Below are 26,535 nucleotides of genomic sequence, written 5' to 3'. Positions count from 1 at the left end.
TAAAATTTTGAAGGTAAAAGGTTTTTACTAGAAACATGAAGACCCATATACCATAAATAAGTGTCTTTTGTTCAAAAAGAAAAATGAGTTATTTGCTACTCAAACAAGGTGCATATCTTTAGAAAATGAAATCCCTTTCAGCAAGGATTATAAATTCTATTCTTTTGCTTTATGATTTACGATTGCTCTAGGAATACAATCATGTAAGTAAATTATCTCAAACTATTAAATATACATATCTCTTTTATCACATCCCCAGAATGCTTATATTGAAAAAACTGCTATATTTTGCAAAAGTTACATACTTAATGTAACAAACCTTCCAAAGTACTAATGAACTAGACTTTTAAAATGTTCTGAGAATTATTACAACAACCTAACTTTTTAAACTCAGTTATCTATTTTCTCAACCCAATTTTTAATCATTCTTTTGTAATGGTAAAAGATTGGCTAGCAAGAGAAAAACAAAATATGTTCACTACAAGTCTCAATTTCAAAAGTTAGATTCATTAATTATCATAATATTGACTGAGCTTAGAACCTGAGTGTACCAAAGACAGCTAATTAATTAAGCAATTAGGGTAGTCTATTTCAATAAACCATACGATTGGGCATACAAAAATCCTTAAGCTGAAGAGAATGGCTCCAGTTCACCTAAAGGGAAGTTAATCATCAATACTGAACTACAGGGAAGCAGATTTGGCCCAACGGATAGGGCGTCCCCCTACCACACGGGAGGTCCAGGTTGTTCAACCCCGGCCCTCCTGACCTGTGTGATGAGCGCCTGGCCCACACGCAGTGCTGATGCGCGCAAGGAGTGCCATGCCACGCAGGGGAGCCCCACGCGCAAGGAGTGTGCCCTGTAAGGAGAGCCACCCAGCGCGAAAAAAGTGCAGCCTGCCCAGGAATGGTGCAGCACGCACAGAGAGCTGACACAACAAGATGATGCAACACAATGAGACACAGATTCCAGTTGCTGCTGACACAAGAGGACACAGAAGAACACACACCGAATGAACACAGAGGGCAGACAACTAGGGCGGGGGGGTAGGAACAGAGAACAGGAGAGAAACAAATGAAAAAAAATTAAAGAATAAAGTATTGACAATGTGAAAGCACTAAAAATAAACACTGAACTACAAATTATAATAGTATAGTTATACTATAAAATGAAAATTAGAATACTTATCATTAAAAATTTAAAGAGGGAAACAGACTTGGCCCAGTGGTTAGGGCGTCCGTCTACTACATGGGAGGTCCATGGTTCAAATCCGGGCCTCCCTGACCCATGTGGAGCTGGCCCATGCGCAGTGCTGATGCATGCAAGGAGTGCCCTGCCACGCAGGGGTGTCCCCAGCGTAGGGGAGCCCCACGCGCAAGGAGTGCACTCCGTAAGGAGAGCCACCCAGCGCAAAAGAAAGTGCAGCCTGCCCAGGAATGGCGCCGCCCACACTTACCGTGCTGCTGATGACAACAGAGACAACAGAAGCAGACAAAGAAACAAGACGCAGCAAATAGACACAGAGAACAGCCAACCGGGGGAAGGGGGGAATTAAATAAATAAATAAATCTTAAAAATAAATAAGTAAATAAATAAAAATTTAAAGAAAATATTCTTATTTATTGAAGTATTTCCAGATAATTCCTACCACTTTCACATCTGCACTCATACTCTCAGCATATTTTATCAAGCAAAATTAATGCTAACCTTACAAATTTACATTTAGTTTTTGAAGTAAGACTATTTCAGAAAGGATAAGGATATAAGCACAAAATACAAAATAAAAAGTGCCGTATCTTACCACAGGTGAACGAAAAATTTCTTAAAAATATAAATTAGGGGAATGGATGTGGTTCAAGCATTTGAGTGCCTGCTTCCCACATGGGCGGTCCCAGGTTTAGTTCCTGGTACCTCCCAAAAACAAGGACAAACAACAAGAAAACAAAAAAAATCAACTCAGAGGAGTCAGTGCAGCTGAGTGGTTGAGTGTTGGCTTCCCACTTACGAGTTCCAGGATCATTCCCCAGTTCCTTAAAAATAAATAAATAAAAAATAAAAAATATATATATACACACACACACATATATAAATTAAATACAGAAAAAATGGAAGATGCTATGGTCAGAATTGATAAACTCTGAAAAAGTTGTTTGGTGGGTGGAAACTGCATTAGCTATAAATATTGTGTATTCATATTTGGTATTTGTAATTACTTTATTTTTAATTTTTTATGTGTTTAAATGTTTTTATTTTTAAAATATTAAAGACCTACACGGCACAACTTCTTCCCAGCAGAGTTATATTTTAGCTTTACCAATTTTAATACAATCACAACCAATAAATCAAGGACAGAGTAAGGCTTCTGACTCAAACTTAAAAAAGGGCCACTTCAAACAAAGTTAAAAAGTGCTTCAAAAACTTTTCAGTGTAACTGCAAACACAACTGTCCTATACTGGCATTCCATTTCCTGCCATCTAAGTAAGGCGGGAAAAGGTAGTGTGGATTACAGAAAAATCATGTAGAAAATACAAAATTGCCATATATTCTCCTCATAGTCTTCCCAATTACTAACAATTTACATTACTGTGGTACTTCATTATGACTGATGAAACAATATTCTTGTAATTACACATTATCTATAATCTGTTTATGTTGTATAGTCCTGTTTTTAAAAAATTTTTAAATCTAGTACCAAATATACAATCTAAAATTTTCCCTTTTAACCATATTCAAATATATTATTCACTGCTGTTCAGTACATTCACCATGCTATGCTACCACCACAACCATCCATTACCAAAAACTTCTCTCACACAGAACAGGAACTCTGCACCAAATAAGCATTAACTGCCCATTTTCTAGTCCCACCCCTGAGCCCTGGAAATCGGTATTCTAGTTCTGACTCTGAATTTGCTTATTCTATTATTTCATATTTCTTACATTATATAATATTTGTCCTTTTGTATCTGGCTTAGTTCAGGCAACATGATGTCTTAAAGGTTCATCCATGCTGTCACTTCTATCAGAATTCTGTTCCTTTTTACAGATGAGTAAGATTCCATTGTATGTATATACCACATTTTGTTTATCCATTCATCTGGTGATAAGACCCTTGGGTTACTTCTATCTTTTGGCAATTTTGAATAAGGCTGCTATAAACATTAGTTTACCAATATCTGCCAGTTACAGCTTTCACATTTTACAGGTATATACCTACAAGTGTGACTTCTGGGTCATATGATAATTCCACACTTACTTTTGGAAGGATTGCCAAACTGTTTTCTACAGCAGCTGCAGCCATTTTACATTCCTACCAACAAAGAACAAGTATTTCTATTTCTCCACAACCTGGTCAACACTTGTTATTTTCTGTTTTTTGAACAGGAGCCATCCTAGTGGTGTGAAATTTGCATTTTCCTAATGGCTCATGACTGAGCATCTTTCCATGTGCTAACTCAACATTTGAGTACCTTCTTGGAGAAATGTGTATTCAAGTCTTTTGCCCATTTTTAAATTAAGTTCTTTGTCCTTTCAATTTCTTTATATAGTCTGGATATTAAACCATTATCAGACATATGCTCTCCAAATAGTTTCCTTACATTCTCTGGGTTGTCTTTTTACTTTCGTGATGAAAACAAAAGTTTTAATTTTGATGACATCCCACTTATCTGACGTTTACTTTGTTGCTCATGCTTTGGTATATGAGGTCTAAGAAATCACTGCTTAACAAAAAGTCCTGAAGATGCCCCCCTATGTTTTCTTTTAGGAGTTTTACAGTTCAGGTTCTAAGATTTTGGCTCCTGGTCGATTTTGAGCTAATGTTTGTACATGCTGTGGGGCAGGGTCCACTTTCCTTCTTTTGCCTGTGGATATCATTCAGTTTCCCAGCACCACTTGTTGAAGACACTATTCTTCCTCCCACTGAATGGACTTGGCACTCTTGTCAAAAATTAATTGGCCACAGTTGTAAGAATTTATTTCTAAACTCTCAATTCAGTTCTATTGGTCAAGATGTCTCTCCTTGTGCCAGTACCATGCTGTTCTGATTAATGTAGCTTTGGAATGAGTTTTAAACTTAGGGAGTATGAGTTCTCCAACTTTGCTTTTCTTTTTCAAGATGGTTTTGGCTATTCAAGGCCCCTTACATTTCCATACAGATTTTCCATTTCTGCAAATAAGGCTGTTGGAATTTTGATTGGGATGGTGTTTAATCTGTAAATCATCTAATCCCTATAAAACGAGTCCTCCCCCCTCCCACTCCCCCTCCTGCAGCCCCTGCCCGGCTGGACTGGCCCTGATGCCCAGGCGCCCCAAGGGGCCCCACGGAGGGGCTGCTCCAGGCAGAGCAGGGCCAGAGGCCACACCAGGAGCACAGAGGGCTGGAGGAGGCACCAGCAGGAATGCCACGAGTTTCTCCTCCTGTTTTTAAAGCTGTGTTTTCTTGATCCAACATGAACCAAGTTACTACAAACCTTTAACGAATTTTGGAGTTTTAAGAAAGATGTGTCTGCCAATTTTTGCTTGGAAGACAATACTGTTAAAATGTCAATTTTCCCCAAGTTGGTCCACTGGGCTTAACAAAATTGATATCCAGTAGGCCTTTATGTAGAAATCAACAAGTTTATTCTGTACTTATATGAAAAGGCAAAAGTAATAGGGCTGCCAAAACAATTTTAATAAAGAAGAATGAACTGAGAAGACAAACTACATGATTTCAACCCAAAGTCTAAAACAAAAGTGCTGAAGTCAGTGTGGGGCATTATGATGGATAGATCTAGGTCAGTGAAACAGAAGACAGTCCAGGAAGAGACGCACTCATCCACGGCCAACTGATTTTCGACAAAGAAGTCAAAGTAACCAATGGGAGAAAGGATAGTCTTTTCAACCAATGTGCTGAACAACTAGATATCCACTAGTAAAACTGTAAACTCTAACCTGTATAGCACCACATACAAAAATTAACTTGAAATGTAAGAGAACTGTAACACTTCTAGAGGAAATCACAGCATAAAATATTAATGACTTTTAGTCAGGGAAAGATGTTTTAAATTAAACACAAAAATTCATCTATCACAAAAGGAAGAATTGGTAAAGTGCATTTCATCTAAATCTACAAGTTTTGCTCTTTTAAAAAAACTGGGTAAGAAAATGATACCAGTGGTTTCCAAGGCTGGGGATGATGGCAGGAGACTGTAAAGGGGCAGGAGAATGGTAAAAACTTTGGGGTCATAGAAACCTTGCATATAAGGACTAGTGATGGTAAAATAATTTAATATTTGTTAAAACTCATTGAGTTGTACTCTTAAAATTGATTGGTTACACTGACTATAAATTTTAGATTTAAAAAATTTTCAACAAGAATATCATAGGAAAAATTCTGTTCAAGAAAAATGGCAAATGATGGGCTGGAAGAAAATATTTGCAAAACCCATGTATGATAAAGCACTTGTGCCTACAATACAGAAAGAAGAAGTTTGGCAACTTAATATTAAGACAAACAACCCACTTTAAAGTGGGCAAAACATTTTAAAGAATACTTGAAGAAATAAATTATATAAATGGCAAATCTTCAGAGGAAAATGATATTAAACATCATTAGCTGTTCCAGAAATTCAAGTTAAAACTATAAGATACTACTACACAGTCACTAGAATGGGTAAAACGAAAAAGACTAACCACATCAAGTATAGCGATGAGGTTGAACGTTATCCTGGGAATGCAGTATGATTTGGTTGTTTTTCATGAAGTTAAACATACACTTACCAAATGACCTAGAAATTGCCTTCCTAGGTATTTATCCAAGATTTGTACTTAAATATTTACAGGAGATTCTTTCATACTAGCCCCAAACAGCAAAGAATCCAAATGATCATCTACAGGTGAGTTTATAATAAACATTAAAGTACATCCATAAACAACCATACAATATATCCATAAAAAGAATAAATTACTGATATATGCAACATCAATCGGTTGTAAAAGTGTTATGTTGGGTGAAAGAAAATGAGCACAAATGACTATATACTGTGTTGGTGGGTTATAGCTTTAAATCAATATTGTTTTGTGTCGTCATCCTGTTTTTCATCTTCCAAGTCTCCAATTACACATATACTGCCTCTTCTGTTTTTGCCCTCTTGAAATGTGCACTCTGGGGTAATCCAGCCTCTGTGTAAGAACCTGACTACTCTGAAATTGCTCGCTGTGCCCTAACCATACGGAGAGGAATCGCAGAAGGAGATGCCTGTTAAGCCTTTGCAGTGCCAAGCACCTCGCCTGAGATTCCCGGTACAGGAGGAAGCACGGCGGATGCTCTGCTAGTCCAGTCTTCCGGCTACTCCAGCCCAATCTGACACCCAACGCAACAGCATGAGAGACCCCAGTGAGAAGTGCAGTGCTGAGGTCAGCCAAACCCCAGACCTGCGAGATGACAACACTTGTTGTTTTACGCAGCCATGGGGGGGGGGAGGGGGGATGTGCATCAACAGTAACCAAAGCTCCACCCCATCTCTGAAGGGCACCCCTCCTCTCCTTTCCACACAACTTCTGCCCAGCAGGAGGGCTTCTCCAAGGTGCTGTCGACAATCAGGCCGGCTTTTAAGGTTTGTCCTTGCAATAAACACTCTGAGCCATCAGGATGCTTCTTCAGGATTTGGGAATAAAAGACTTTTGTTGCAGTGCTGATTTTTAGCTAATCTTAGGCATGCTCTTGACCTTGCTGTACGTTCTTCTTTGCAGACTTTCCTGACAGCCTGGGAAGCTTTTGGACTCCCCAAAAGCTTACAGGAGAAGCATGAGAAATAACTCACTCAGATCTGATGTTTATTTTTTCTGGTAATTTGAAGTTTGGACATTCCCTATCTCTAAGATATGTTGAGGGCATGTATTTTTGCATAGTTTCATCTTTTAATCATGTTCTGCATTGTAACTTTAGACAATGTGGGAGGATTCCATTTTACCTAACCACCAGTACCTTGCCTCATCTTCTTTTTCCTTAATGTATTAATCAATCACAATTCTAGAAATAAGTTATTTAATACAATCTCACATATAAATTTTAGTATCTTTCTGCTATGACTGCTTTAAAAAACTCACATTACTTTAGTTTAATGATTCATTTTAGGCAAATGACCTTGAAATATTATAAAATTTGATACTATAAATTCTCTCAACTTTATCTGACCTTGAACTTCAGATGTTAATCTGAACGTTGTAATGAATATTTCTTGGTGATTTTTGTAAAAGCTGAGTGAAAGTAACAGAATTCTGATATAACCTACATAATATATTAATAACTAAAACATCAAGAAAACTAGCTTGTCAGATTCCTGACATAATGATATTTTTATCTCTAAGAATTTAGGAAAATTTTTAAAATCATCACTATGAATATGAAGTGATATTTTTAATTTAAAAATCACCCAAATCACACCTCCATAAATTAGTACGTAGAGCTAGAATGCTGACTGCCGGCACTTCTGTCTTAATGTGAATTTAAAATGAGAGGATTCTGGTTCACTGAAGACAAAATGTCAGCCAAATAATGAGAAATCTGAAATAAGTATGAGAGGATCTCAAGAATGAAAATGAAAGTCATATGGAAAAAGTAAAATAAACTTTATCAATTAAATTAATATAGCTTGTACAATGAGCTAAATATGGACACAAATAAATAACGGAAACTGTTGTGTTAGGCTGTACCCAGAGAGACTATTCAGGAATGTTAAGAATTCATCAGATGGGTAACATCTCTATACAATGATTTTCCCTTATCTCCCCCAAAATTTCTAATTTCAAGGAGATTCCAAGCTTTTGAGAGATTTATAGAAGTCCAACTTACAGGTCTGAAATATACATGAGGCTCTGAGTAAGATTTGGGGGAGGAGTCTTAAGTCGAGACTTTCTAAACCAAACTTAGAAAATGTCAGCAGTAACTTAGTCAATTTTCTTTTGACCTTTTCCTGAGAATATCTTTCTTCTTCTCATAGAAATTTAATATTACCAAAGCTACAAAAAGAGAGCACACTGGACACGTTAGGGAAGAGTGACTGGTCCTACTGTGAGAGCCTTACCATCGGCTCTAGAGCCACGACTCACTGCGCACCATGGATGTGCAGACCTCGCCTGCGCAGCCTGGCTCCACCAGGCTCCACCCCGGCCAAGCCCGAGTACAGTCAGGGCATGTCCCCGGCACCATCCGTGAAAAAAGGGAGCTACTAGACGTCAAGTCCAATGAGCATTTTTCAGCTGTTACCTGCAGGATTCAAAATACTCTGCTGCCCTTAAAATGCTGGCCCTTCTCCACTCCTGGCTTCTGCTCAGCTCCCCCTTCTCAGGACGCGCCTTTCACCAGCACCATGTCCAGCGCTGGCATCTGCAGGCGCCGGCCTGGCCTCTGATGCTCCCCTTCCAAGTACCTTCTCTTGCTAGGCATTCCTTCAGTCTCTCAGCACTGTTGATGATTCCTACTTGGAACTCCACCTGATTCTCTTGCCCTCTTGATATCCCCACTGGGAACCTCAAAAATGTAAGATGACCCGAGAACTCATTCCTCTTCCTGTTTCTTATCCTTATGAATAGCACCAGTATCTACACAATTCCCCAAACCAGCACATAGGAAATCACTTAGTGTTTCTCTCACTCTCTCTCCACCTCCCTTTCTCTCCATTTAGTCATTAAGCACTGGTGGATTACTATCTAAACATCACTGCAACTTGATTCCTCCCACTGACTGTGTCTCAATTAATGCCTTTATCATTTTATAACTGGATTACTAAAAACCTCCTGTATCAGCCAGCCAAAGGGGTGCTGATGTAAAATACCAGAAGCCTGTTGGCTTTTATGAAGGGTATTTATTTGGGGTAGGAGCTTACAGATACCAGGCCATGAAGCATAAATTACTTCCCTCACCAAAGTCTATTGCCACGTGTTGGGGCAAGATGGCTGCTGCCATTCCGCCTTCCTCTTCTTCTTCCTCTCAAGACTCTGTGGTCCCAGCTTCTTCCAGTATCAGCTGTAGGCTGGGCTAAGACTCATCTCTCTCCAGGCTGAGCTGTTCTGAAATCTCCACAAGGCCAGCTGTAAACTATCAGGTGAGTGGCTCGTCTCTCTTCCCAGGGCCTCTGCCACATCTAATGGAGCCTTCTGTCCGTCCTCAAGTATCTGCTTCTCTGTGTGTTTACTTCCCGGGGCTCCAACTCAAGAATTCCAACTTTCTCCTCTGCCATGTCATTTTCCTATTGACATGGCCCAAAGCCTTAACCATTAATCAAGTAAAAGGGAAACCTGTGAATCCATTCCAAGCAAATATGCCCAGAGGAACAGACCAGTACACAAACATAATCCAATATCTATTTTTGGAATTCATAAACAATATCAAACTGCTATACCTCTTAAATGTAAGAACCTCCCGAACAGTTTTCCCTGCTTCCAATTTGTCCTCATCAATCCAAGCTTCATTCCCATTGCTGCAAAGTATTCTTTATAAAGCATTCCCTTGCAGGAATTCTTCTGTGATGCTCCATTGCCTTCAGCATAGAATTCAAATTCCCTGGGGAGTTGTGTCCCAGCATGACCCTGACTCTCGTCGAGACTCCTCCTGCTCTCCTATTCAGGACAAGTGCCGGGCTGACCCTGACTCTCTCGCTGATTTTCCTCTGGCTCTCCTCGGCAGGACAGGTGCCTGGCTCATCCTGTGCTGTGTCAGGCAGGGGTGCACAGTGCACACTTCTGCACGCCTGACACATCCTCTTCCTCTGTATGGGAATGCCCACCTTTCACCCATACTGACCCAACTTACAGCTACCCTCTAAGCCTTGGCTTAGCAATTCACCTAAAGCAGGGGTTCCAGCCCTGGCATTACCTCGTTCCTTTCTCTCACACTGCTAGATGGATTCAACTGCCCCTTCTCTGTCATCCCATACTATTACTATAGTAATAATGTCACTATAAAGTAGATGCCTGTTTCTCGTCTATCTCCCCAATTAAACACTCATCTTCTTAAAGGAAAATGTCATATTTTTCTTATTTCTGTAACCCCCAAGGCCCAACTCATAGTAGTTACTCAATAAATATATGCTAGATGACTAGACAGTAACAGGGTAGGTTTTAAAGTTAACACAAAAAGTCGATGTTAAGTATAACCAAAATCACTCTTGAAAATTCCTTAGGAATTTTAGGAAGATAGTACCATGGAGACTAACATACTGTTTCTCAATAGAATTAGGCTCAGCACAGCTTTCTTTTTGGCAGTGTAACAAGCACATGGTTTCGTTAGATAGACAACTGTAGTTATAATGAATGCAATGACCATGTTCTATGAAAACTATGTATTTTAAATTCCAGAATTGTATCTCATGAAGCTCTAAGGACGGCAGGTAGGAACTGACATAGAGTAAAAGTATAGCAAGATGTTTCTTATCTTGATATCATTCATCACTCAGTGAGTGTATACACTCATTGAGAAGAATGGATGAATCACTGTATTATTTAAACTACCTAAGCTATCTCTTGCTAAGACCACTTCGCTGAATTCATATAAACTAAACACGAGTATGATGTTACTCCATTGTACTTATATACCTATAAGCAGCCACTGTTGATTTTTCATAACCACTGTTTTCCTCACAATCCTCTTCTACTGAGATTATCCAATGCTTTGAATAATACTGGCAAAGATAGGGATAACAACAGTAAATAATTTAGTCCTTAATGTACAGGACATTCCTAAAACACAAATTATGAAAAAGGAGTTTCAATGCTAAAGGAAATCATTTAGCTAGTTTGAAAATCTTTTTATGTGTAAAACATTTTCCACAACTATCAATTAATAATTCTCATAAATACTGAAGGTTTACAAACAAAGCGCAAGTGCTATCAGCTCCCTTTAGGAAGCTTCCCTACCACACAGAATTCCTCTCCTTCTCTCTTGGGTCGTCCCAGGGCCCTTAATCTGTACTTTTGATATAACTGATACTTATCATTTCATATTTAGTATAATTTTTCCCTATCTTCCCCACTAGACTGTGAACTCTTGAGGTTGAGATCTAATTTAACTCAGATCTGTGTGCCCCACAATATCTACCCAGAGCACATTGCATGCAGACTTAATAAATACGTATTTTATAAATACACTCAAAATCCTCCCTCCTGAATATACATGTTCAGCATCTTTTCCAAAATAAACAACATAGTCCATTATTTTCTATTTTTCTCCCTACTTCTCTGTAGTTTCTAATTTATCATTTTTGCCAACATCTCTTATCCTGTTCTCTGATGAAAATAATAATTTTCTTATCTAGTTATTTATTAGTTGATCCATTCAAATCATCAAATACATATTTACCAAGTACCTACTTTGTGTCAGGTAGTGTGCAAGGTGCTGAGATTATGCCAGTGAACAAGCCCATTAGGGGACTAAGAGTCTAGTGGGAAAGAAAAACAAGTAAATAGGTAATTATAAAACAATCTGGTAATTTTTCTTCATATTATTCTCTCTCTGGTCATTCATCCATCCATTTCTTTCCATTTTCATCTATACAAAAGACATGTTCAAGTCCTATGAACATGACCTTATTTGTAAACAAGATCTTTTAGGATGTTAGTTAAGATTAAGCCAAGATTAAGCCAAACCAGATTAGGGTGGGCCCTCATCCACCATGACTGGTGTCCTTTTAAGCAGAGAACTGTGGACACAGTGAGTAAGAAGAGAGGGAGAGGGAGAGAGAGGGGGAGAAGGAGGGAGGGAGGGAGGGAAAGAAAGAGGGAGAGAGGGAGAAAGCGCCATGTGGTGAAGGCAGAGACTGAGCTATGCAGCCAAAGGCCTCCGGTGGCCTTGGGGTGGCTGGGTTGTCAGCCACCCACCAGACACCTCTAAGAGGAGGTGTGGCCCTGCCGACCCCTTGATTTCAGACTTCTAATCTCCAGAACCACAAGCCTGGGTTACTCAGTTCAGCAGCCCTGGTGCAAATGAAGGCTCTATCACATCTATCTTATCTATCTATCTAATCTATCTTTATCTATCTAATCTATCTTTATCTGACTATATTCCTTCAATTTTTTAACAAACAATACATGTACGTGTATGGTACAAACTACGAAAGCTGCAAAAGAGCACACAAGTGAAAATAAGTCTTCCTCTTATCCTGTCCCCAGCCACCTGTTCACCTGCCCAGAGGCAAGTATTAATTTCCAGTGTATAATTCCAGATATTCTATGAATAGAGAAACACACATATACACATACATACACACGTGCATTTGGTCTTATTTTCTTTTACCACAAATAGTAGCATACTTTATACTCCACCTGCACCTTGCTTTTTTCATGGAGATAACTTATCTCAGAAATAGTTCAATATTGTGCTGCCTCATTCTTTGCAATGGATATGTAGTATTACATTGCATAAATGTGAACACTATTTAAGCAGTCTTCTTACTGAATGCTCATTTAAAATACAACAATACTGCAAAGAATATATTTATCCATATTATCGTTCTGCTGGTGTATCTCTGAATATGCCTAGGGGACAGATTCATAGAAATGAAACTGCTGGGCTCAAGAATATGTCCGTGTTTAATTTTGATAGATATTGCCAGAGATATTTTTAAATTTTCTTTCCCATGGCAAATTCATCTTCCCCCAAACTTAAATAATAACCTTTATGGGAATGGCTCCACATCTGTATAGCTACAGTTCTGACCCCTTATTTACTCTCAGCAACATTTCAACATATATTTCCCTGGAACCTTAGGAAAACTTTTTCAAAACTAAATCTATAATCTTTACTCACAATATATTGTTCCTAACTTTGCTGTATCTGTTAATTCTCCCCGAATCACTTTTGAATTAGTTATGAAAGTATTTGTTAAGTGCTACTAATCCCACAGGTGCACAATGTCCATCTTCGCACCTTCTTAGCCAACCTCTCTGCATGTCTGGGCAGTTGTCATCCAACCACTCCGGCTCTTCGTGCCTGGTGCTCATCCTCCCAGTGCTCCCCACTTGCTCCATCCTCTCTGCCCGCCTGAGGTGCCTTCTCTAATCTCTCACCCTGTTGAAGCCTCACTAAGCACATTTAAGGCCTAGTACCCTAAATGCCAGATCAACCATAAAGCATTTTGAGAATTTACTTAGTACTGAGGTCTTTGATAACACATTCTAATTTATAATACAGTCATAAGATAAATCATAAACTACTTCAGAGCAAGGAAAATGTCTTAACGCAGTTTCATAAACCCATACTCCCCGGGCGCTCAAAATGTGGTTTACCAAATGAATGATAAATTTTTGCAAAAAAGTAATTTCTACAAATCAGGTGATTTCATAGGGTAAAATAGTCTATAGAGAATATTAATTATTTCTTTTGAAAAAACAGGACTATTTTACATCCATGAGACACAAGCCCCTATATAATAATTAAATTTATTTCAGAAAGCCAACAAGGTAAATATTTCAGATTAACTATTTCCATAAATTACATTTTCCCTCACATTAATTTTGATCAAAAGTAGGGAGGAGAATGAACAGGGAATAAAAGAATAAAGCAAATGTACCTCTAAATCAACAAGATCCCTTACACCTCTTAAAGACAGTCATGCGCATGCTGCGCACCACGTGGAGGGAAGACTCAGCCACAGTGTATCTACAGGTGAGTGACTGTCTGAGTTTAAAACGAGTAAAACAACTTTTTGCAAATTTTACAAAAAACCTACTGAAGAAAAATCTTGAAAAGCTTCATAGATGCTTTAGTTCTTGTTTTCAAAGTTTAATAATAATAATACATGGTCTCAAAAATCATACTAGTGGTAAAACTTTTTATATTTAAAATACAGGAAAAAGGAGAATGACTACACCTCCTAATAGATGGAAGTAATTACATAAGAAACAAACGATCACCATTACATTTCCTTAGAAATTAGTCAGCTCTCATCTACTCACCTGTATAAAGAGCCATGCAAACCCCTTTTAAGAAGTGGAGAACTGCTATATTATAACTTGGATTTTAAAAAATTAGTTTTCACGTAATGACAATACCACCATGCAAATGCAAGTGCTGGATTCACTTCTTTGACTCACCTCTCCCCCATTAACATATTCCATCACAAAACACAAACGGTCTTTTGTCTGGAAGGAATATTTCAAGGACTTGAAATGAAAAAGAAAAAATGTTATATTATAATCCCACATTCTTATAATTATATTGGTACCAAAAACAGAACACAGAACTAGTAAAGCATGATTGATGAAATGAATTTGCTTTTGTTCCTTAAGAGCCTACTTACAGCACTTAAGTAAGAGGTTATGAAAAATGAAAACCTTTTTGTTTGGTTAGCAATGGATCTTAGGGGAAAAAATTAAAATTTTAAGTAAAAGTGAATTTAGTCATTTATTGTACCATCTATGTGAAACTGGAATTCTGTCCAAAGTTCTCGTCCGTGTTACCAAGTGTACCCTAAAATTACTTTCTAGAGGAAGCCCCTTAGGAAAGCAGTTAGGGCAGTCACGCCTCTTAAATTCAGGTTTCCAAAATGGCTTCGACAACACTTTCTGCATACTGGGTATGTAACATGACCCAACTGCTGTTTCATACAATTTTATAGATTACAAAAGATATGAACATTTTAGGGATGTTTTACTAAACTGGACAGTAAATACACTGTAATGTAAGAGTCAGTTTAAGTATCTAGTGATACGTCTGACAACTTTTAGTATAAATAATCCAAAACTCTAAAATGTTCCTCTTTGGAAAGTGTAAGCTATTACTGTTAATCTTAACATAAGTCACTGGACCAGAAACAGAGAAACTTGACAAACGATACCTCTGTTATAAGGAATCTAAGAACATGACTAAAAAATCAGTTTGTCTCAAAACAACTAAGTATTTTGCATATAAATGACAATTTATGCTTTCTCTAGTGAAGAAAATGTGTCATCACTTATCCTGTCTTTAAAGCATTCAGTATTGCTGTATATGTTATAATACTCTATATCTCTAAAAGACACCTCAATTTCTACAAAAAGATTCAATAAAGATTTCTGCCCTTCATATTTGAAGAAAATGCTACCCAATAATTCAAATACTGATCTGAATCCAATTTACAAAACAAAGATAAGAACTTACATGTAATAGTAAAGATTCTTTTTTTAAGTCTACCCTTTTCTCAGTGGTCTCCTTAAAATGCCACAGGTGATTTATTTGCTTTATGGTTTTTGTTTTTAAAGGTAATGAAATTCATGAAAGAAAATAAAGTTTCAAAAAAAATAGGTGTATAACATTAATGTGGTGGAATTACAAAAGCATACACATTGATACATTCCAATAATTTCAAAGAAATTTCCACCAAAGAAAATGGCATATATAAGTGAATGCTATTTAAAATGTTATTGTTCATAGCTTAGTTTCTATAATAAAATTCCCTTAAATTTAAAATGTTATGATTGTAACATCTGTCCTCTGATCACTTACGGTTAAAAAGGGATGTCTAGTGTTCTTTAAAACTCGGCTTTCAGTTAGAGTGTGTGCCACTTCATCCTACAAAAGAAAAAGGCAAATCTTTAGTATATTTTTAAGCACTTATAATAATAAAAAAATTTCACTCTTTCTCTAAGACCAGAAGAAGTGAAACTCAGAGTTAGAAAAATATTTTGAAACACAGTGGCATGCTTCCTTTATTGCTAAGTTTCCCCTCCATAGGGAAAAAAAAAAAAAGAAGATGGCTATAAAGTACATTTGACTTAAAGTATGTTAATAATGACGTAAAAAATGTTCAGGGACATAGAAACTGAAATAGTACTCTCTTCCCTTTGAAGGAAACACCTTACTATGATAGTCAGGCTGAAGCAGTTAATATTTCTATGTCTGGAACATTCAGGGGATGTAAAGGATACATTTCGGTACAGATCACAGAATCTGTAAGGTTCCTACTTAAAAGAGAAATCAGTTACTGAAAATGGGAACACAAGAATACTCGTAAGATTCAATTCTAATTTCAAAATCTGAGAAACAAGAACAGAGTAAAAAATTATATCATTTTGCTTATGGCTTTTTAAGATGTTTCTTTTTTTCAAAAAGGTCACAACCTTCCTACTCCAGGTGACAATTTTAAATTTGGGGTGTGTGATTTAGATTTCAAACCAAATACCTACAAAACATTTATTTTTGACCAATCCTCTTACAAAGCAAGAGTGCATTTCCCCAATTTTGTATATAAATCTCATCTTGATATCAAAAGCAAAACCAGGAGAGATTTTTCTGAACATTCGGAGAACCGAAAAAGTGTTTCATACTTTAGAAATTTCTTCATCTTACAGAAGAAAGGAAAGGAAGAAAACTGCTGAAACTAACACAGCATCTCTGTTCTCTAGTTCTGGCAAGATGCTCAACAAAGAAAGCCCTTCCTGGACCAACTTCTTAACACTGTCAGCAAATCAAAATTAAATTACAAGTAAGACAATGAGAGCAAAACATCAGGGCACACTGTCTTCCACTTATCATCTTTACAGAAGCATTGCCCTTAGATAGTCCTAGAGAATAAATGAGAAAAAGACTGATCCAAGAAGCCGAGATCCCAAACCCATTCCAAGCGGGGGAAGACCTAGGTCTGAACATTCAAGTCAAGTGTAATTAACAATCCAGTGTTTAAATCCAGTGAATAAAGCATAAGCATGACATCTCTCCAACCGAGTTTAATCTGTTTTCTAGGAGCCAGGCTTAAGTGCTCAAACAATTTGAAAGCTAGTTACATCACACCATAATCCCTAAATTAATTAGAGGAACAGCAAACATCTTTATATGAAATAAATGAGCAGCAGAAATAGCACCCTAGCTTACAGATTTCCGTACTGCACAGTGCCTAGCACAATGCTAAGCACACAACAGATATTCCATAAATGTTTGTTGAACTGAATTGTTTATCACAGGGATGAATTCCAAGATGGGAAGGGAGGGCCATTCTCTCACTCACTCAACAAATCCATAACAAATACACGCTGGTATTGTTCTGGACACTGGATATGGAATAATGAACAAAACAGACAAAATTCCCTGCCTTCATGGAGCTTTCATTCTATTCTGTCAGATGGCGATCAGGGTTAATGGAAATAAATGAAGGAGAAGGGCATAATGTAATTCATGATCATCATATGACAAGTATGAAATATTAATTAAGCATTACGTAAGCAGATTTTTATTTGTGATATACAGAACCAAATTCACTCATTAAAAAAAATCCTTAATGTGCACTTACTAAATGCTAAGGAGAGTGCAGGTGTAAAGTGGTTTAAAAAAAAAGACAAGGTCCCTTCGTTCATGGAGTTCGCAGGCTAGTGGAGAAGAAAGATAACAAACAAGTGAATATCCAAGTTAATAAATACTTACCAATTCTGATAAGTGGTACTAAAGAAAAAGGGAAGTCTCCACTATTTCTGATGGATAGTGAAGGGAAACCAAGGCAATGGGAAGTTATGGGAAGAGCGTAAGCTGAGCAATGTGACGTGGGGGGGAGGGGGGACGTGGGGGGGGGTGATACAATTCATAGTACAAGTTCATGCAGGCTCTTCTGAGAACAAGGACAGCAAAAGTAGGAGGAATCGGCTGGGAAACAGTTACAGTGCCTGAGACCAATGACAGCGGTGCGGACTACTACAATGGCAGCAGGAAGAGGTACAAGGGGACAGGTTTTAGACATTTCTGAGATATAAAATTAACAGTGATAATCTAAAAATGTTATGCCTCCAACATGAGCATAAATCAAAAGAAACACTTCTTTACAGGCAGTCAGAAAGAGATTCACGAAAGAGGTAACATTTACCTGGTATGCTTTGGGGCGCTAAATGTCTTGGGACAGTAAATTAGGAAAAGAATAAAGAAAGGAGGTATCAAACCCATCCGGAAACAGAAAAGGGATGCTAGCACTTCAGAAAATATTTCTGTGGGTCATTTTGTTCTATTTTGTTAAAATAGGACCAACACATAAAATAATCAATAGTGATTTTACAAAATCATTTAATAAGTCCCATGAGAGAAAATCATTTTTTTTCTGCTAAACTTTCTAATCTGCCTAAGTACATTGAAGGAGCCAAGTAAAGGTGTGTGGAGGCAAAGATAAGACAATATTTCTTTGCTGTAATCATGGAGTTAGCATTAATACTATGTACATATCTTTCATATATGAAAATTCATTTTCCACCATATCTTACATCTGATCAGATTAGAATTTTCCCCACTAATGCAAATTTATAATGGCACTGTATTTCACATACTAATTAGTTTCTACTATGAAGATAAGGTATGCTCAAGTTAAAAAGTAAACACAGATGCCAATAATTTTTAATTACAGTTAAAAGTAACATGTTAAAATAGAAAGTTAAAAATAACAACTATAAAACTTAGTGGCTAAAACAATGAGATGCTTTTTATAAAATCCCATTTGTTTACCATGATTATAAACAAAGAGCGATAAAATGCTTGTGTATACAATGTATAAGTATAATAATAGTTTCATGGAAAAGCTTTTGAAACACAGATTCACATATATCCATTCATGGTGAAATACTAAAAAATGGATAGGTTTTTTATATCTAATTTAATAGAAAGCAGCTTTATAGGGAGTGGGATTTTATTTCTTGAGAATATGAGATAGAATTGTCCTCTTAATTATTTTCCCAATTCTCTCCAACTTATATTCAACTTCTACTACATATGTTCTAACGTTCTTTACTTGCTGTACTCACTATTTTGCATTAGTTGGGCTTTGGGAGAGGGGGCAGTGGAGCGGAAAGGATGGCCAAAAAAAGAGGAGAACGAGAATATCTCCACCACATGATCAATTGGCAAGGTAGGTTATATTATCCCCATTTTATATGAGGAAACTGAGTTTCACTGAAATTAAACTGTTCAAGATGTGGATGAAAAAATGAATATCAATCTCACATCTAAATCCAAAGTTAAGGATCATTTCCACTTCACAACATTGCCTTCCATCTTCAAAGGTTAACTAGGTACTTTTATTCTGTTTACATTATTTTCTCCATCTTGACCTCAAGACTGTAGTGACTGACTCTGTAAGAAGCCAGTTGAACCCAGGATGTAGTATGTCTAACTCACTTCCTTGACCTACCCAGAGTCACAAATAAGGACCTAGAAGACACAAATGGAGTGAGAGAAGAGGAGGGCAAGAGGCGAGCTGTTACACAAGCATACTTTATTCCTAAACCACAATGACTACGAATGACCACTCACTCTTTCTCTGCTTTGTCAAGCAATACTGGAAATCTATATTTTTTTCCAGAGGAAAGATGTCACAATTACCAAACTCTAAAATTCTGGGCTCTACCTCTTTCCTTTTGAAAACATGAGCATTAGCCCAGATGTTGACTTCCAATATTTCGCCCTCCCCAGTTGTCAGACGGTCTTCTCGTTGATCCGTGATTGATATTTCTAGTCTCATATGTGGAGATTTTTCTCCTTGATGAAGAAAATGAACACAATTGTTTCCTGTCATCTACTAATACTCTATCTCCTCTTTCAGGTATTGTTTCTGGCATGTTCCTGGTGCTCCTGCTCCAAACGTGACTTGGATGGAGGACTACCTGAACTGGCTTACCTGTTTGTTATTGTAAATGTTACACCTGTTAAATGTTGCAGTTGTTAGATGTTGCAGTTGTTCCCTGTTATTGTAAATGATGTTGCAGTTCAGATAGCAAACAGCTGCTTGGTAGTGTCCCAATACATGCAATGGGAAAACTAGGGTTCAGGCTCTCAGTTCCAGAAGCTGTGAGTCCCCTGGTCCCAGGTTTGTCTCCCCTCTTGTGTCTCTACCTTTATTTCTGCGTTGCCTTCCCTTCGAGCCAACCTATTGTGGGCTGAATGCAGCTCACATTTCAAGAAAAATAACCACATAAACTTATTGACTAGGGCCATTACAATTCTCCCTCCAGGTCTATCTGATTTTCAATCCCAGAAGCTTTTTCACTAAAGTAGTCTCTCTTTATCGCAGCCTCCCTTCCTCAGACTTTTTACTCAAAGAGAAGTCTCTGACACCCCCTGACACGGCCCAGCCCTCCCTCCTCCTGAGAGCAGGCTCTTCTCTGGGCTCCTGGACACCGTACCCTCTTGGTGATCGTCCGCTGTCAGTCTCTGTTGCTGCCTCATTCCTTGTCTCCACACTCTCGTCCTGCTGTCACCAGGACCCAGTCCTTAGACGCCCTCTCTTTTCGAGGGACCCTCACTCCCTTGTCGATTCCGTTCAGACTCATGGCACCACCATCCCCACCTCATGTAATATTTATGAGTTATATTCCTTTAAATTCCTTAATGTGTGCTTTTTTTCCCCTTAGTAGACCTTTACCTACACCTAAGCCTCTGTGTTTGTTTCCAATTGCATTAGCTTTAGGCAGTTATCAGGTCTTCCCTCTAACAAGACTTATCTGCTTTGTCCATTGTTTGATTTTGAAAACTGAACACCAATGTAGGAGAACCTGTAGCATTTCAATTAAAATACAAATCATTCACAGCAAGATAAAAAAATTTGTTAATCTACATCAGTAAATCTATGCTCCTCAAAGGAAAAGGATTCGACGGTCTAGATCAAACACTTGAATCATTGTCCTTAACTATTCCCTTAATATTTTCCATTTCTTTACTTTGGCTTTTCATGATGAAATATTCTCCAAATGTTTCCAAACTTACTTGATTTTTTATTCTAATAATCATATATTAAATATACAATTACTCTTTCTTGTGCTCAACTTTTTTCAGACCATTCTTGCTTGATACATACAGTATATTTTCCTCTCTCTCCACAAATACTGATTGGAAGTTAGGTAATCTTTTGTTCTCTATTTTCAACAGATTTAACTATTCTTTTGTTCCTCTTAGTCATTCTATTTTACACTCTTCAGATTTTTCTCATCTGTTTAATGATCTGTTCATATTCTTGAATGATGAACAAGGTGATTAACAGAATTTCGGTCTCCTTACCGAATGGGAAAGCTAACCATAAGTTCTGCCTTCACAGACTGGGAAAAAGATGCTGGAACACATTTTAAGAGTTTGAGGTGGGGATCTGAAAGTCAATTTGCCTGCTCTGCTCTGAACCTAAAAATGTCCAAAAAAAAGAAGGTGGCAACCCCCACACTCAGGATCCTAACTCTCCTGAAAGAGACCAATAACTCTAAAGGACAGCTCTGTTTTTATCCTAATGACATAAATATTAATGACATAAATATTATATCCAGTTACTCTGTATGGAAGGTGATAAAGTAAGTAAAAAGTTCTGTATTGTGTTGCATTTTCCACTTCCACTCTCGGGGACTGGCTAAGTAACAGCTTGGGGGTCTCTGTGGAGCTGTACCATGTAGAAAAGCTCCCACCTCAGTTTCACTCCTTTCTTTTGTCTGTTCTTGACTGTGATATTCTCCTCTCTATTTATGTTACTACTAGACCATCTGCTTTTAATATCCATAACTTCACAAAATATTCTCACAATATAAAACAAGGAATTCAATATATTGCTCCTTGGAGAAGGACTTGATTCCAAGGCTAGAGTAGGGAAACTACAAGATGAGTATAGAGACACTTGTGGCACCAAAAAGTCGGATGCTAAAAAAAGGATGGGGTTTTGTCAAAGGGCACAAGAGCAACCCGAAAGAGCTCCCAATCGCCAAACTAGAATAATTTTAGCAATTACATGAATAAAAAAACATGGGAAAAAGAACAACTCCTCCTTTCTGAATAATTCCAATGAATAAATGTAGTAGGAATGCAAAATAATAATTCACCATAAGAACACCACAGTAATAATTGTTGCAGACAAAATCCACTGATGGTTGCTAAAATTAGTGGGTAAAATTTAACGGAAAAGCAGGATATTTGCCTAGCCTCAGAGTATTACCCCTAAGATATTAATTAGAAAGGAAAAAATAATAAGTTTATAGTGGAGAAACCCATGAGTAACTTCAATCAAGTGATCACAGTGACTATCACCAATAATAAGACATATTTAACCACTTTTACCCTCTAATGTGATGCACTGAGAAGGGCCCATCAGGTCTTGTCAGACTCCAAAAATTCATACCATTAATCATTCACTATAAATAACCATATTTTCTTTCAAGACTTTGATAAAGGGATTTGTTGGGGAAAACAGTATGGAACTATATTCTACCATTTGTGAAATATTCCTAATTCTATACAGTTATTCAAAGAAAGTGTGAGTTATCAGTGCAGTAAGACAGAGCCTAATGGGACAGTCTCATGCCTGATAAACAGAAATTAAGTAATGGGAGTTCAAGGGAGGATAACAAAGAGTAGGAGAAGGCAGAGCAGAACCTCTATCTACTGATGTTTGATACACAGTAGGTGGTAATAATAACATCAATAATAAGAAAAAGTTTTAACAATACATTTTTATTTAATACTATTTTAACTCAATTTAATACTGCATTTATAGCATTAAATTCACTTAATGATTATTTAATAATGATAATGAAGACACATATTTAATCATTTCACCTTGACAACAACCCTAAGGGTTGGGGACTATTATTATCCCCATTTTGCAGATGAAGTAACCAAGGAATAAAAAGTTGAATAATTTGCTTAGGATCATTTCCTAAGGGGCAGAGCCATTCTGACTCTAGAATCCATGTTCTTAACCGCTATGCTATACCTCTCAGAAAATATAAGTTTAATTAATAACCTGGACCTGGTACGATGGTGAACACTTTACATATCCTAATCTTCATAGTACTCTTGTCCAGTAGGTTTTTTTCTACCTATTTTACAAGTGAAAAAACTAAGGTGTGCTGGACTGCTGTTCACACTGAGGATATTCAGCATGTTGGGCCTCTCTACCTGATAACGCCCAGGCATTGTGATAACCAAAAATGCCCCTAACAAACATTTCCATATACCCCTAGGAAAGCGGCACTCTCCAGAAACTGATGAATAAGTCACCAGGTGATAAGATCCAAAGCTGGGCTTGGAACCCAAGCTGGTTTCTAATCCCAGACACTGACTAGTACAGGAGTTGAGAATTCAACAGAGGAACAAAGACAGGGGACATGGTTTCACAGACGAATAGAGCGATTCATTCCAGATGAGGAAAATGGAGTTGTAAATAATTGAAAGCCAAAGAGTCCATGAGGTATAACTGACAGTCTATATCATCTGTAGAATTAAGCCAGACAATAAAGCACAGACCAATTTGTAAAGTACATCAAATTTGTCTCTTGAAGGGATAGGGATTCAATTCAGAACTCAGTTAGAATGGGTATCATTAAGCTGTTATTTATCTGTATAGGTCTAAGCTGAACAAAGTGATGGGGGTCGGAGGGGTTTATAAGGTGTCCTGAAAAAATTTCAAAGACTATGATTCCTTTCAATTGAGCCATGCTAGGATCTTCAAATCTATCTAGGTTCTTTTCCATTCTGTATGTGAGTCTACCATAAGCTCTATAATTTATGTGTAAAACCATTTATGTTATTCTAACAACTCTTTAATAGGAAGAAATTCTTAACTATTAAAAAAAAAGGATTAGGATAATTAGTGATATAGGTCACAAATATATAATAAAAAGATTCTCCCAAACACATATTGTAGCATAAACATCTCTATTTCTACAAATGAATAAAACAGTTTTACTATATAACATTCAGATAATATTATAAACTTTCAAAAAAAACTAAACATTATAAATAAATACTTACACAGGTAATACTATAGCAGTAGCCTGCAATCAACATTTTGGTCCTTTAAAGGAATTCTACACTTTAACATGTGTATGCATGTTATGCACATATGCACATATGCAGTTGCAAAGAAAAATTTAGGAATCAACTCTGGTATTCAAAGTTACCTTTGCAATAATAACTTCTTTCTTCAGAATCTTCATAGCATAATATTTCCCACTTGCCTTCTCTCGAACCAAAATAACTTTACCAAAAGTGCCTTTACCTAGTAGTTTCAAATAGTCAAAATCATTCATTGTCTGCAAGATACAAATTTAAAAATTTAATATGAAAATTTTGATGCAATTTCCTTGTAAATATTTATGTATATATTTGCAATATTCACTCAAAGGCAAATCTCACCAATTTCTAAGTACCCTTGAAGAATAAGATGCTGACTGGCTTTGGCTGTCTCATAAGTAATCATGGATTCTGGAAGTTATTTAAGCAATTCTCGGATACTGGCAAAAATGATTTTGAACCCAGAATTCCTCAGCCAGTCAAATTATCAGTCAAATGTTAGGGCTAAAGAAAAAAAAAAACATTATCGTTCATTCTCAACAACTCCAACTTTCAAGAACTTAGTAGTACCCCTCTCCCTTGACAAGATGATTAACAAAAATGTCCCCCACAAACACTTCCAAATGCACCGCAGGAATAATGCTTTTGGAGAGACCTAGTAGAGAATGTTATCCAACAAAACAAGGATGGAATCCAGGAAAGAGAGATTTGTTTATAAGAAACATTGACAACAACCCTGTAGCCCAATGAAGAGAAATCAAGGAAGACAACAGCCTAACTTCTGAGAAAGCAAATGGTACAATTCCGAACAGGAAGTCAGGGACCTTTAAGAAGAATGTCTTCAATTAAGCTGCCTGTTTTCAGTTTCACTTCATATTCCCATTTCTAAGTCAAGTGGTTCCTTGGATTCTAGCAGGCCCTCATAAGCTATCTGCCCTGGTCTCTTCTGTGTGGGCTTTTCCTGATCTACTTTCACTAGCAATATTCTTCCACAAGTTTCCAAAACTTTGAAATTACTTGTCCACCAATTTACACCCCACCCCCACCACCAGTTTTTTCCATTTTGGGGGAAACTTGTTCTCTCTTAAAATTCCTTTATTATCATTTTGATTGGCTTTGGAAAGAAGGGGAAGTAAATGCATGTGTGTGTGCTCAACTCAAATTTGAATTTAGTTTAGAGACTCCCTATTAACAAGTTAAAGAATTTGAATTTCACCCTACAGATATAATCACAAGTCCTTCAAAAATTCTATGACATTTTATAACTATTTTCTTCCTGTTTACCACTCATTTAAAGTGAATGTCAGAATGTTCTCAAATCAATGATCTTGACTTCCACCTTAAGAAATTAAAGAAAGAAAAGCAAATTAAACCCAGAAATGCAAGACAAAAGGAAATAATTCAGAGCAAAAATTAATGAAATTTTAAAAAGAAAGAACAGTAGAGAAAATAAACCAAACTTCTTCTTCAAAGAAAATAAACTTCTTCTTTGAGAAAATCAATAAAATGGATAGACCTCTAGCCAGATAGTCCTGGAGAAAAAGAAGAGAGACGACACAAATTACTAATATTAGGAACGAGAGAGATATAATGACTAAAGACTCTATAAATATTAAAAGGATCATAAGGAAATATTACAGACAGCCTTACGCCAATAAAATCAATAACTTAGATGGAAAGAACAAATTCTTTTAAAGTCTTACACTACACCAAAGCTCATCTAAGAAGAAATAGATGTCCCGAATAGCCCTATAATTATCAAGGAAATTGAATTTGTGGTAAAAAACTTTACAATGAAGAAAATTTCAGCTCCAGATGGTTTCACTGGTAAAGTTTAGAAACATTTAAGAAAGAAATGACACCAATTCTACATAAACACTTCCAAAGAACTGAAAAGAAGGAAAAAGTTTTCCAATTCCAAAACTACAGACCAATAACCCTCAAGAAGATAAATGTAAAATTTCTAAAAATTTTAGAAGTGAATGCCTGTATTCATTTTCAGAATTCCTTGCGACCTATAATTTGATAATTTCCCCTAAATGGCAAGTCATAATGTCTGAACCATCAATAAAAGCTCTAATTCAAAAGAAAAGTAACAGAGATACCAGGGAAATTTTTTTTTTTAATTTGTTGTTTCAACTAAAAATCAAACATGTAACACTAAACACATGGAATAGTAATAAGAAAGTGTCATTTGAACAAATAATAAGCTATTAGGTAGACTTCAATTTCGCTGGTAGATTTTTAAAAAATGGTCTCCAAAGATGCCGGCCACTTCTTTCTCCCCTCCCCTGCCATCAAAAGCTGAAGGCTACTCTTCCTCTCCCTGGGCTGACTTCGGGTCTTGTGTGCAACACAGAGTGTGATCAAAGTGACCCTCTGCCTGTTCCAGGCCTGCCCTGGAAGAGACCTGGCAGTTGATGTTTTCTCCGTCTTGGAAGCCATCTCTTCCGTTGTAAAGAAGTCCAGGCCATCCAGCTGGAGAAGCCTGGAGGATGAGAAGGAGAACTAGGGCCTGCGTCCATGAGAGAAAGGCTCCCCTGGATTCCCAGCCGGCCCAAAGGCCAGCCAAATACGGCTGCTTAGGAGAGCCGTGTGAGAACAGCAGTCACAAGGCAGACAACAAAACTGTGAGAAACAGTACGCCAGGGTTAGTTGAAGTTATTGGGCTGGCAGTAGTTTACTCCGTGACAATAAATAACCAAGAGAATATTATTCTCAGCACCAGCCCATAATGCCATTTTATAGTTCAAAGTCATTTGAGCAGTACCTTCCTCATTTTTA

General features: G+C 37.2%; 1 protein-coding gene across 26 annotated transcripts in view; it reads right to left on the bottom strand.

Moving 5' to 3' along the window:
- Window positions 1-26,535, bottom strand: part of AKT3 (AKT serine/threonine kinase 3) — a 337,190-nt gene that overhangs the window by 100,728 nt on the left and 209,927 nt on the right. For 18 of the 26 annotated variants that reach the window (XM_071207333.1, XM_071207331.1, XM_071207346.1 and 15 more), the window contains 3 exons: window positions 23,859-23,990; window positions 15,466-15,531; window positions 14,076-14,144 (listed from right to left, as the gene is read on the bottom strand). In XM_071207333.1, the coding sequence (XP_071063434.1) occupies window positions 14,076-14,144; window positions 15,466-15,531; window positions 23,859-23,990 (267 nt within the window). The remainder of the gene's footprint in view (window positions 1-14,075; window positions 14,145-15,465; window positions 15,532-23,858; window positions 23,991-26,535) is intronic. The other 8 variants (XM_071207338.1, XM_071207339.1, XM_071207342.1 and 5 more) reach the window with 3 other exon arrangements.

This window comes from Dasypus novemcinctus, chromosome 13 (assembly GCF_030445035.2).
Source record: "Dasypus novemcinctus isolate mDasNov1 chromosome 13, mDasNov1.1.hap2, whole genome shotgun sequence".
Classification (NCBI taxonomy): domain Eukaryota; kingdom Metazoa; phylum Chordata; class Mammalia; order Cingulata; family Dasypodidae; genus Dasypus; species Dasypus novemcinctus.
The sequence above is the reverse complement of the archived record's forward strand: the minus strand, read 5'-3'. Positions and strand labels throughout refer to the sequence as shown.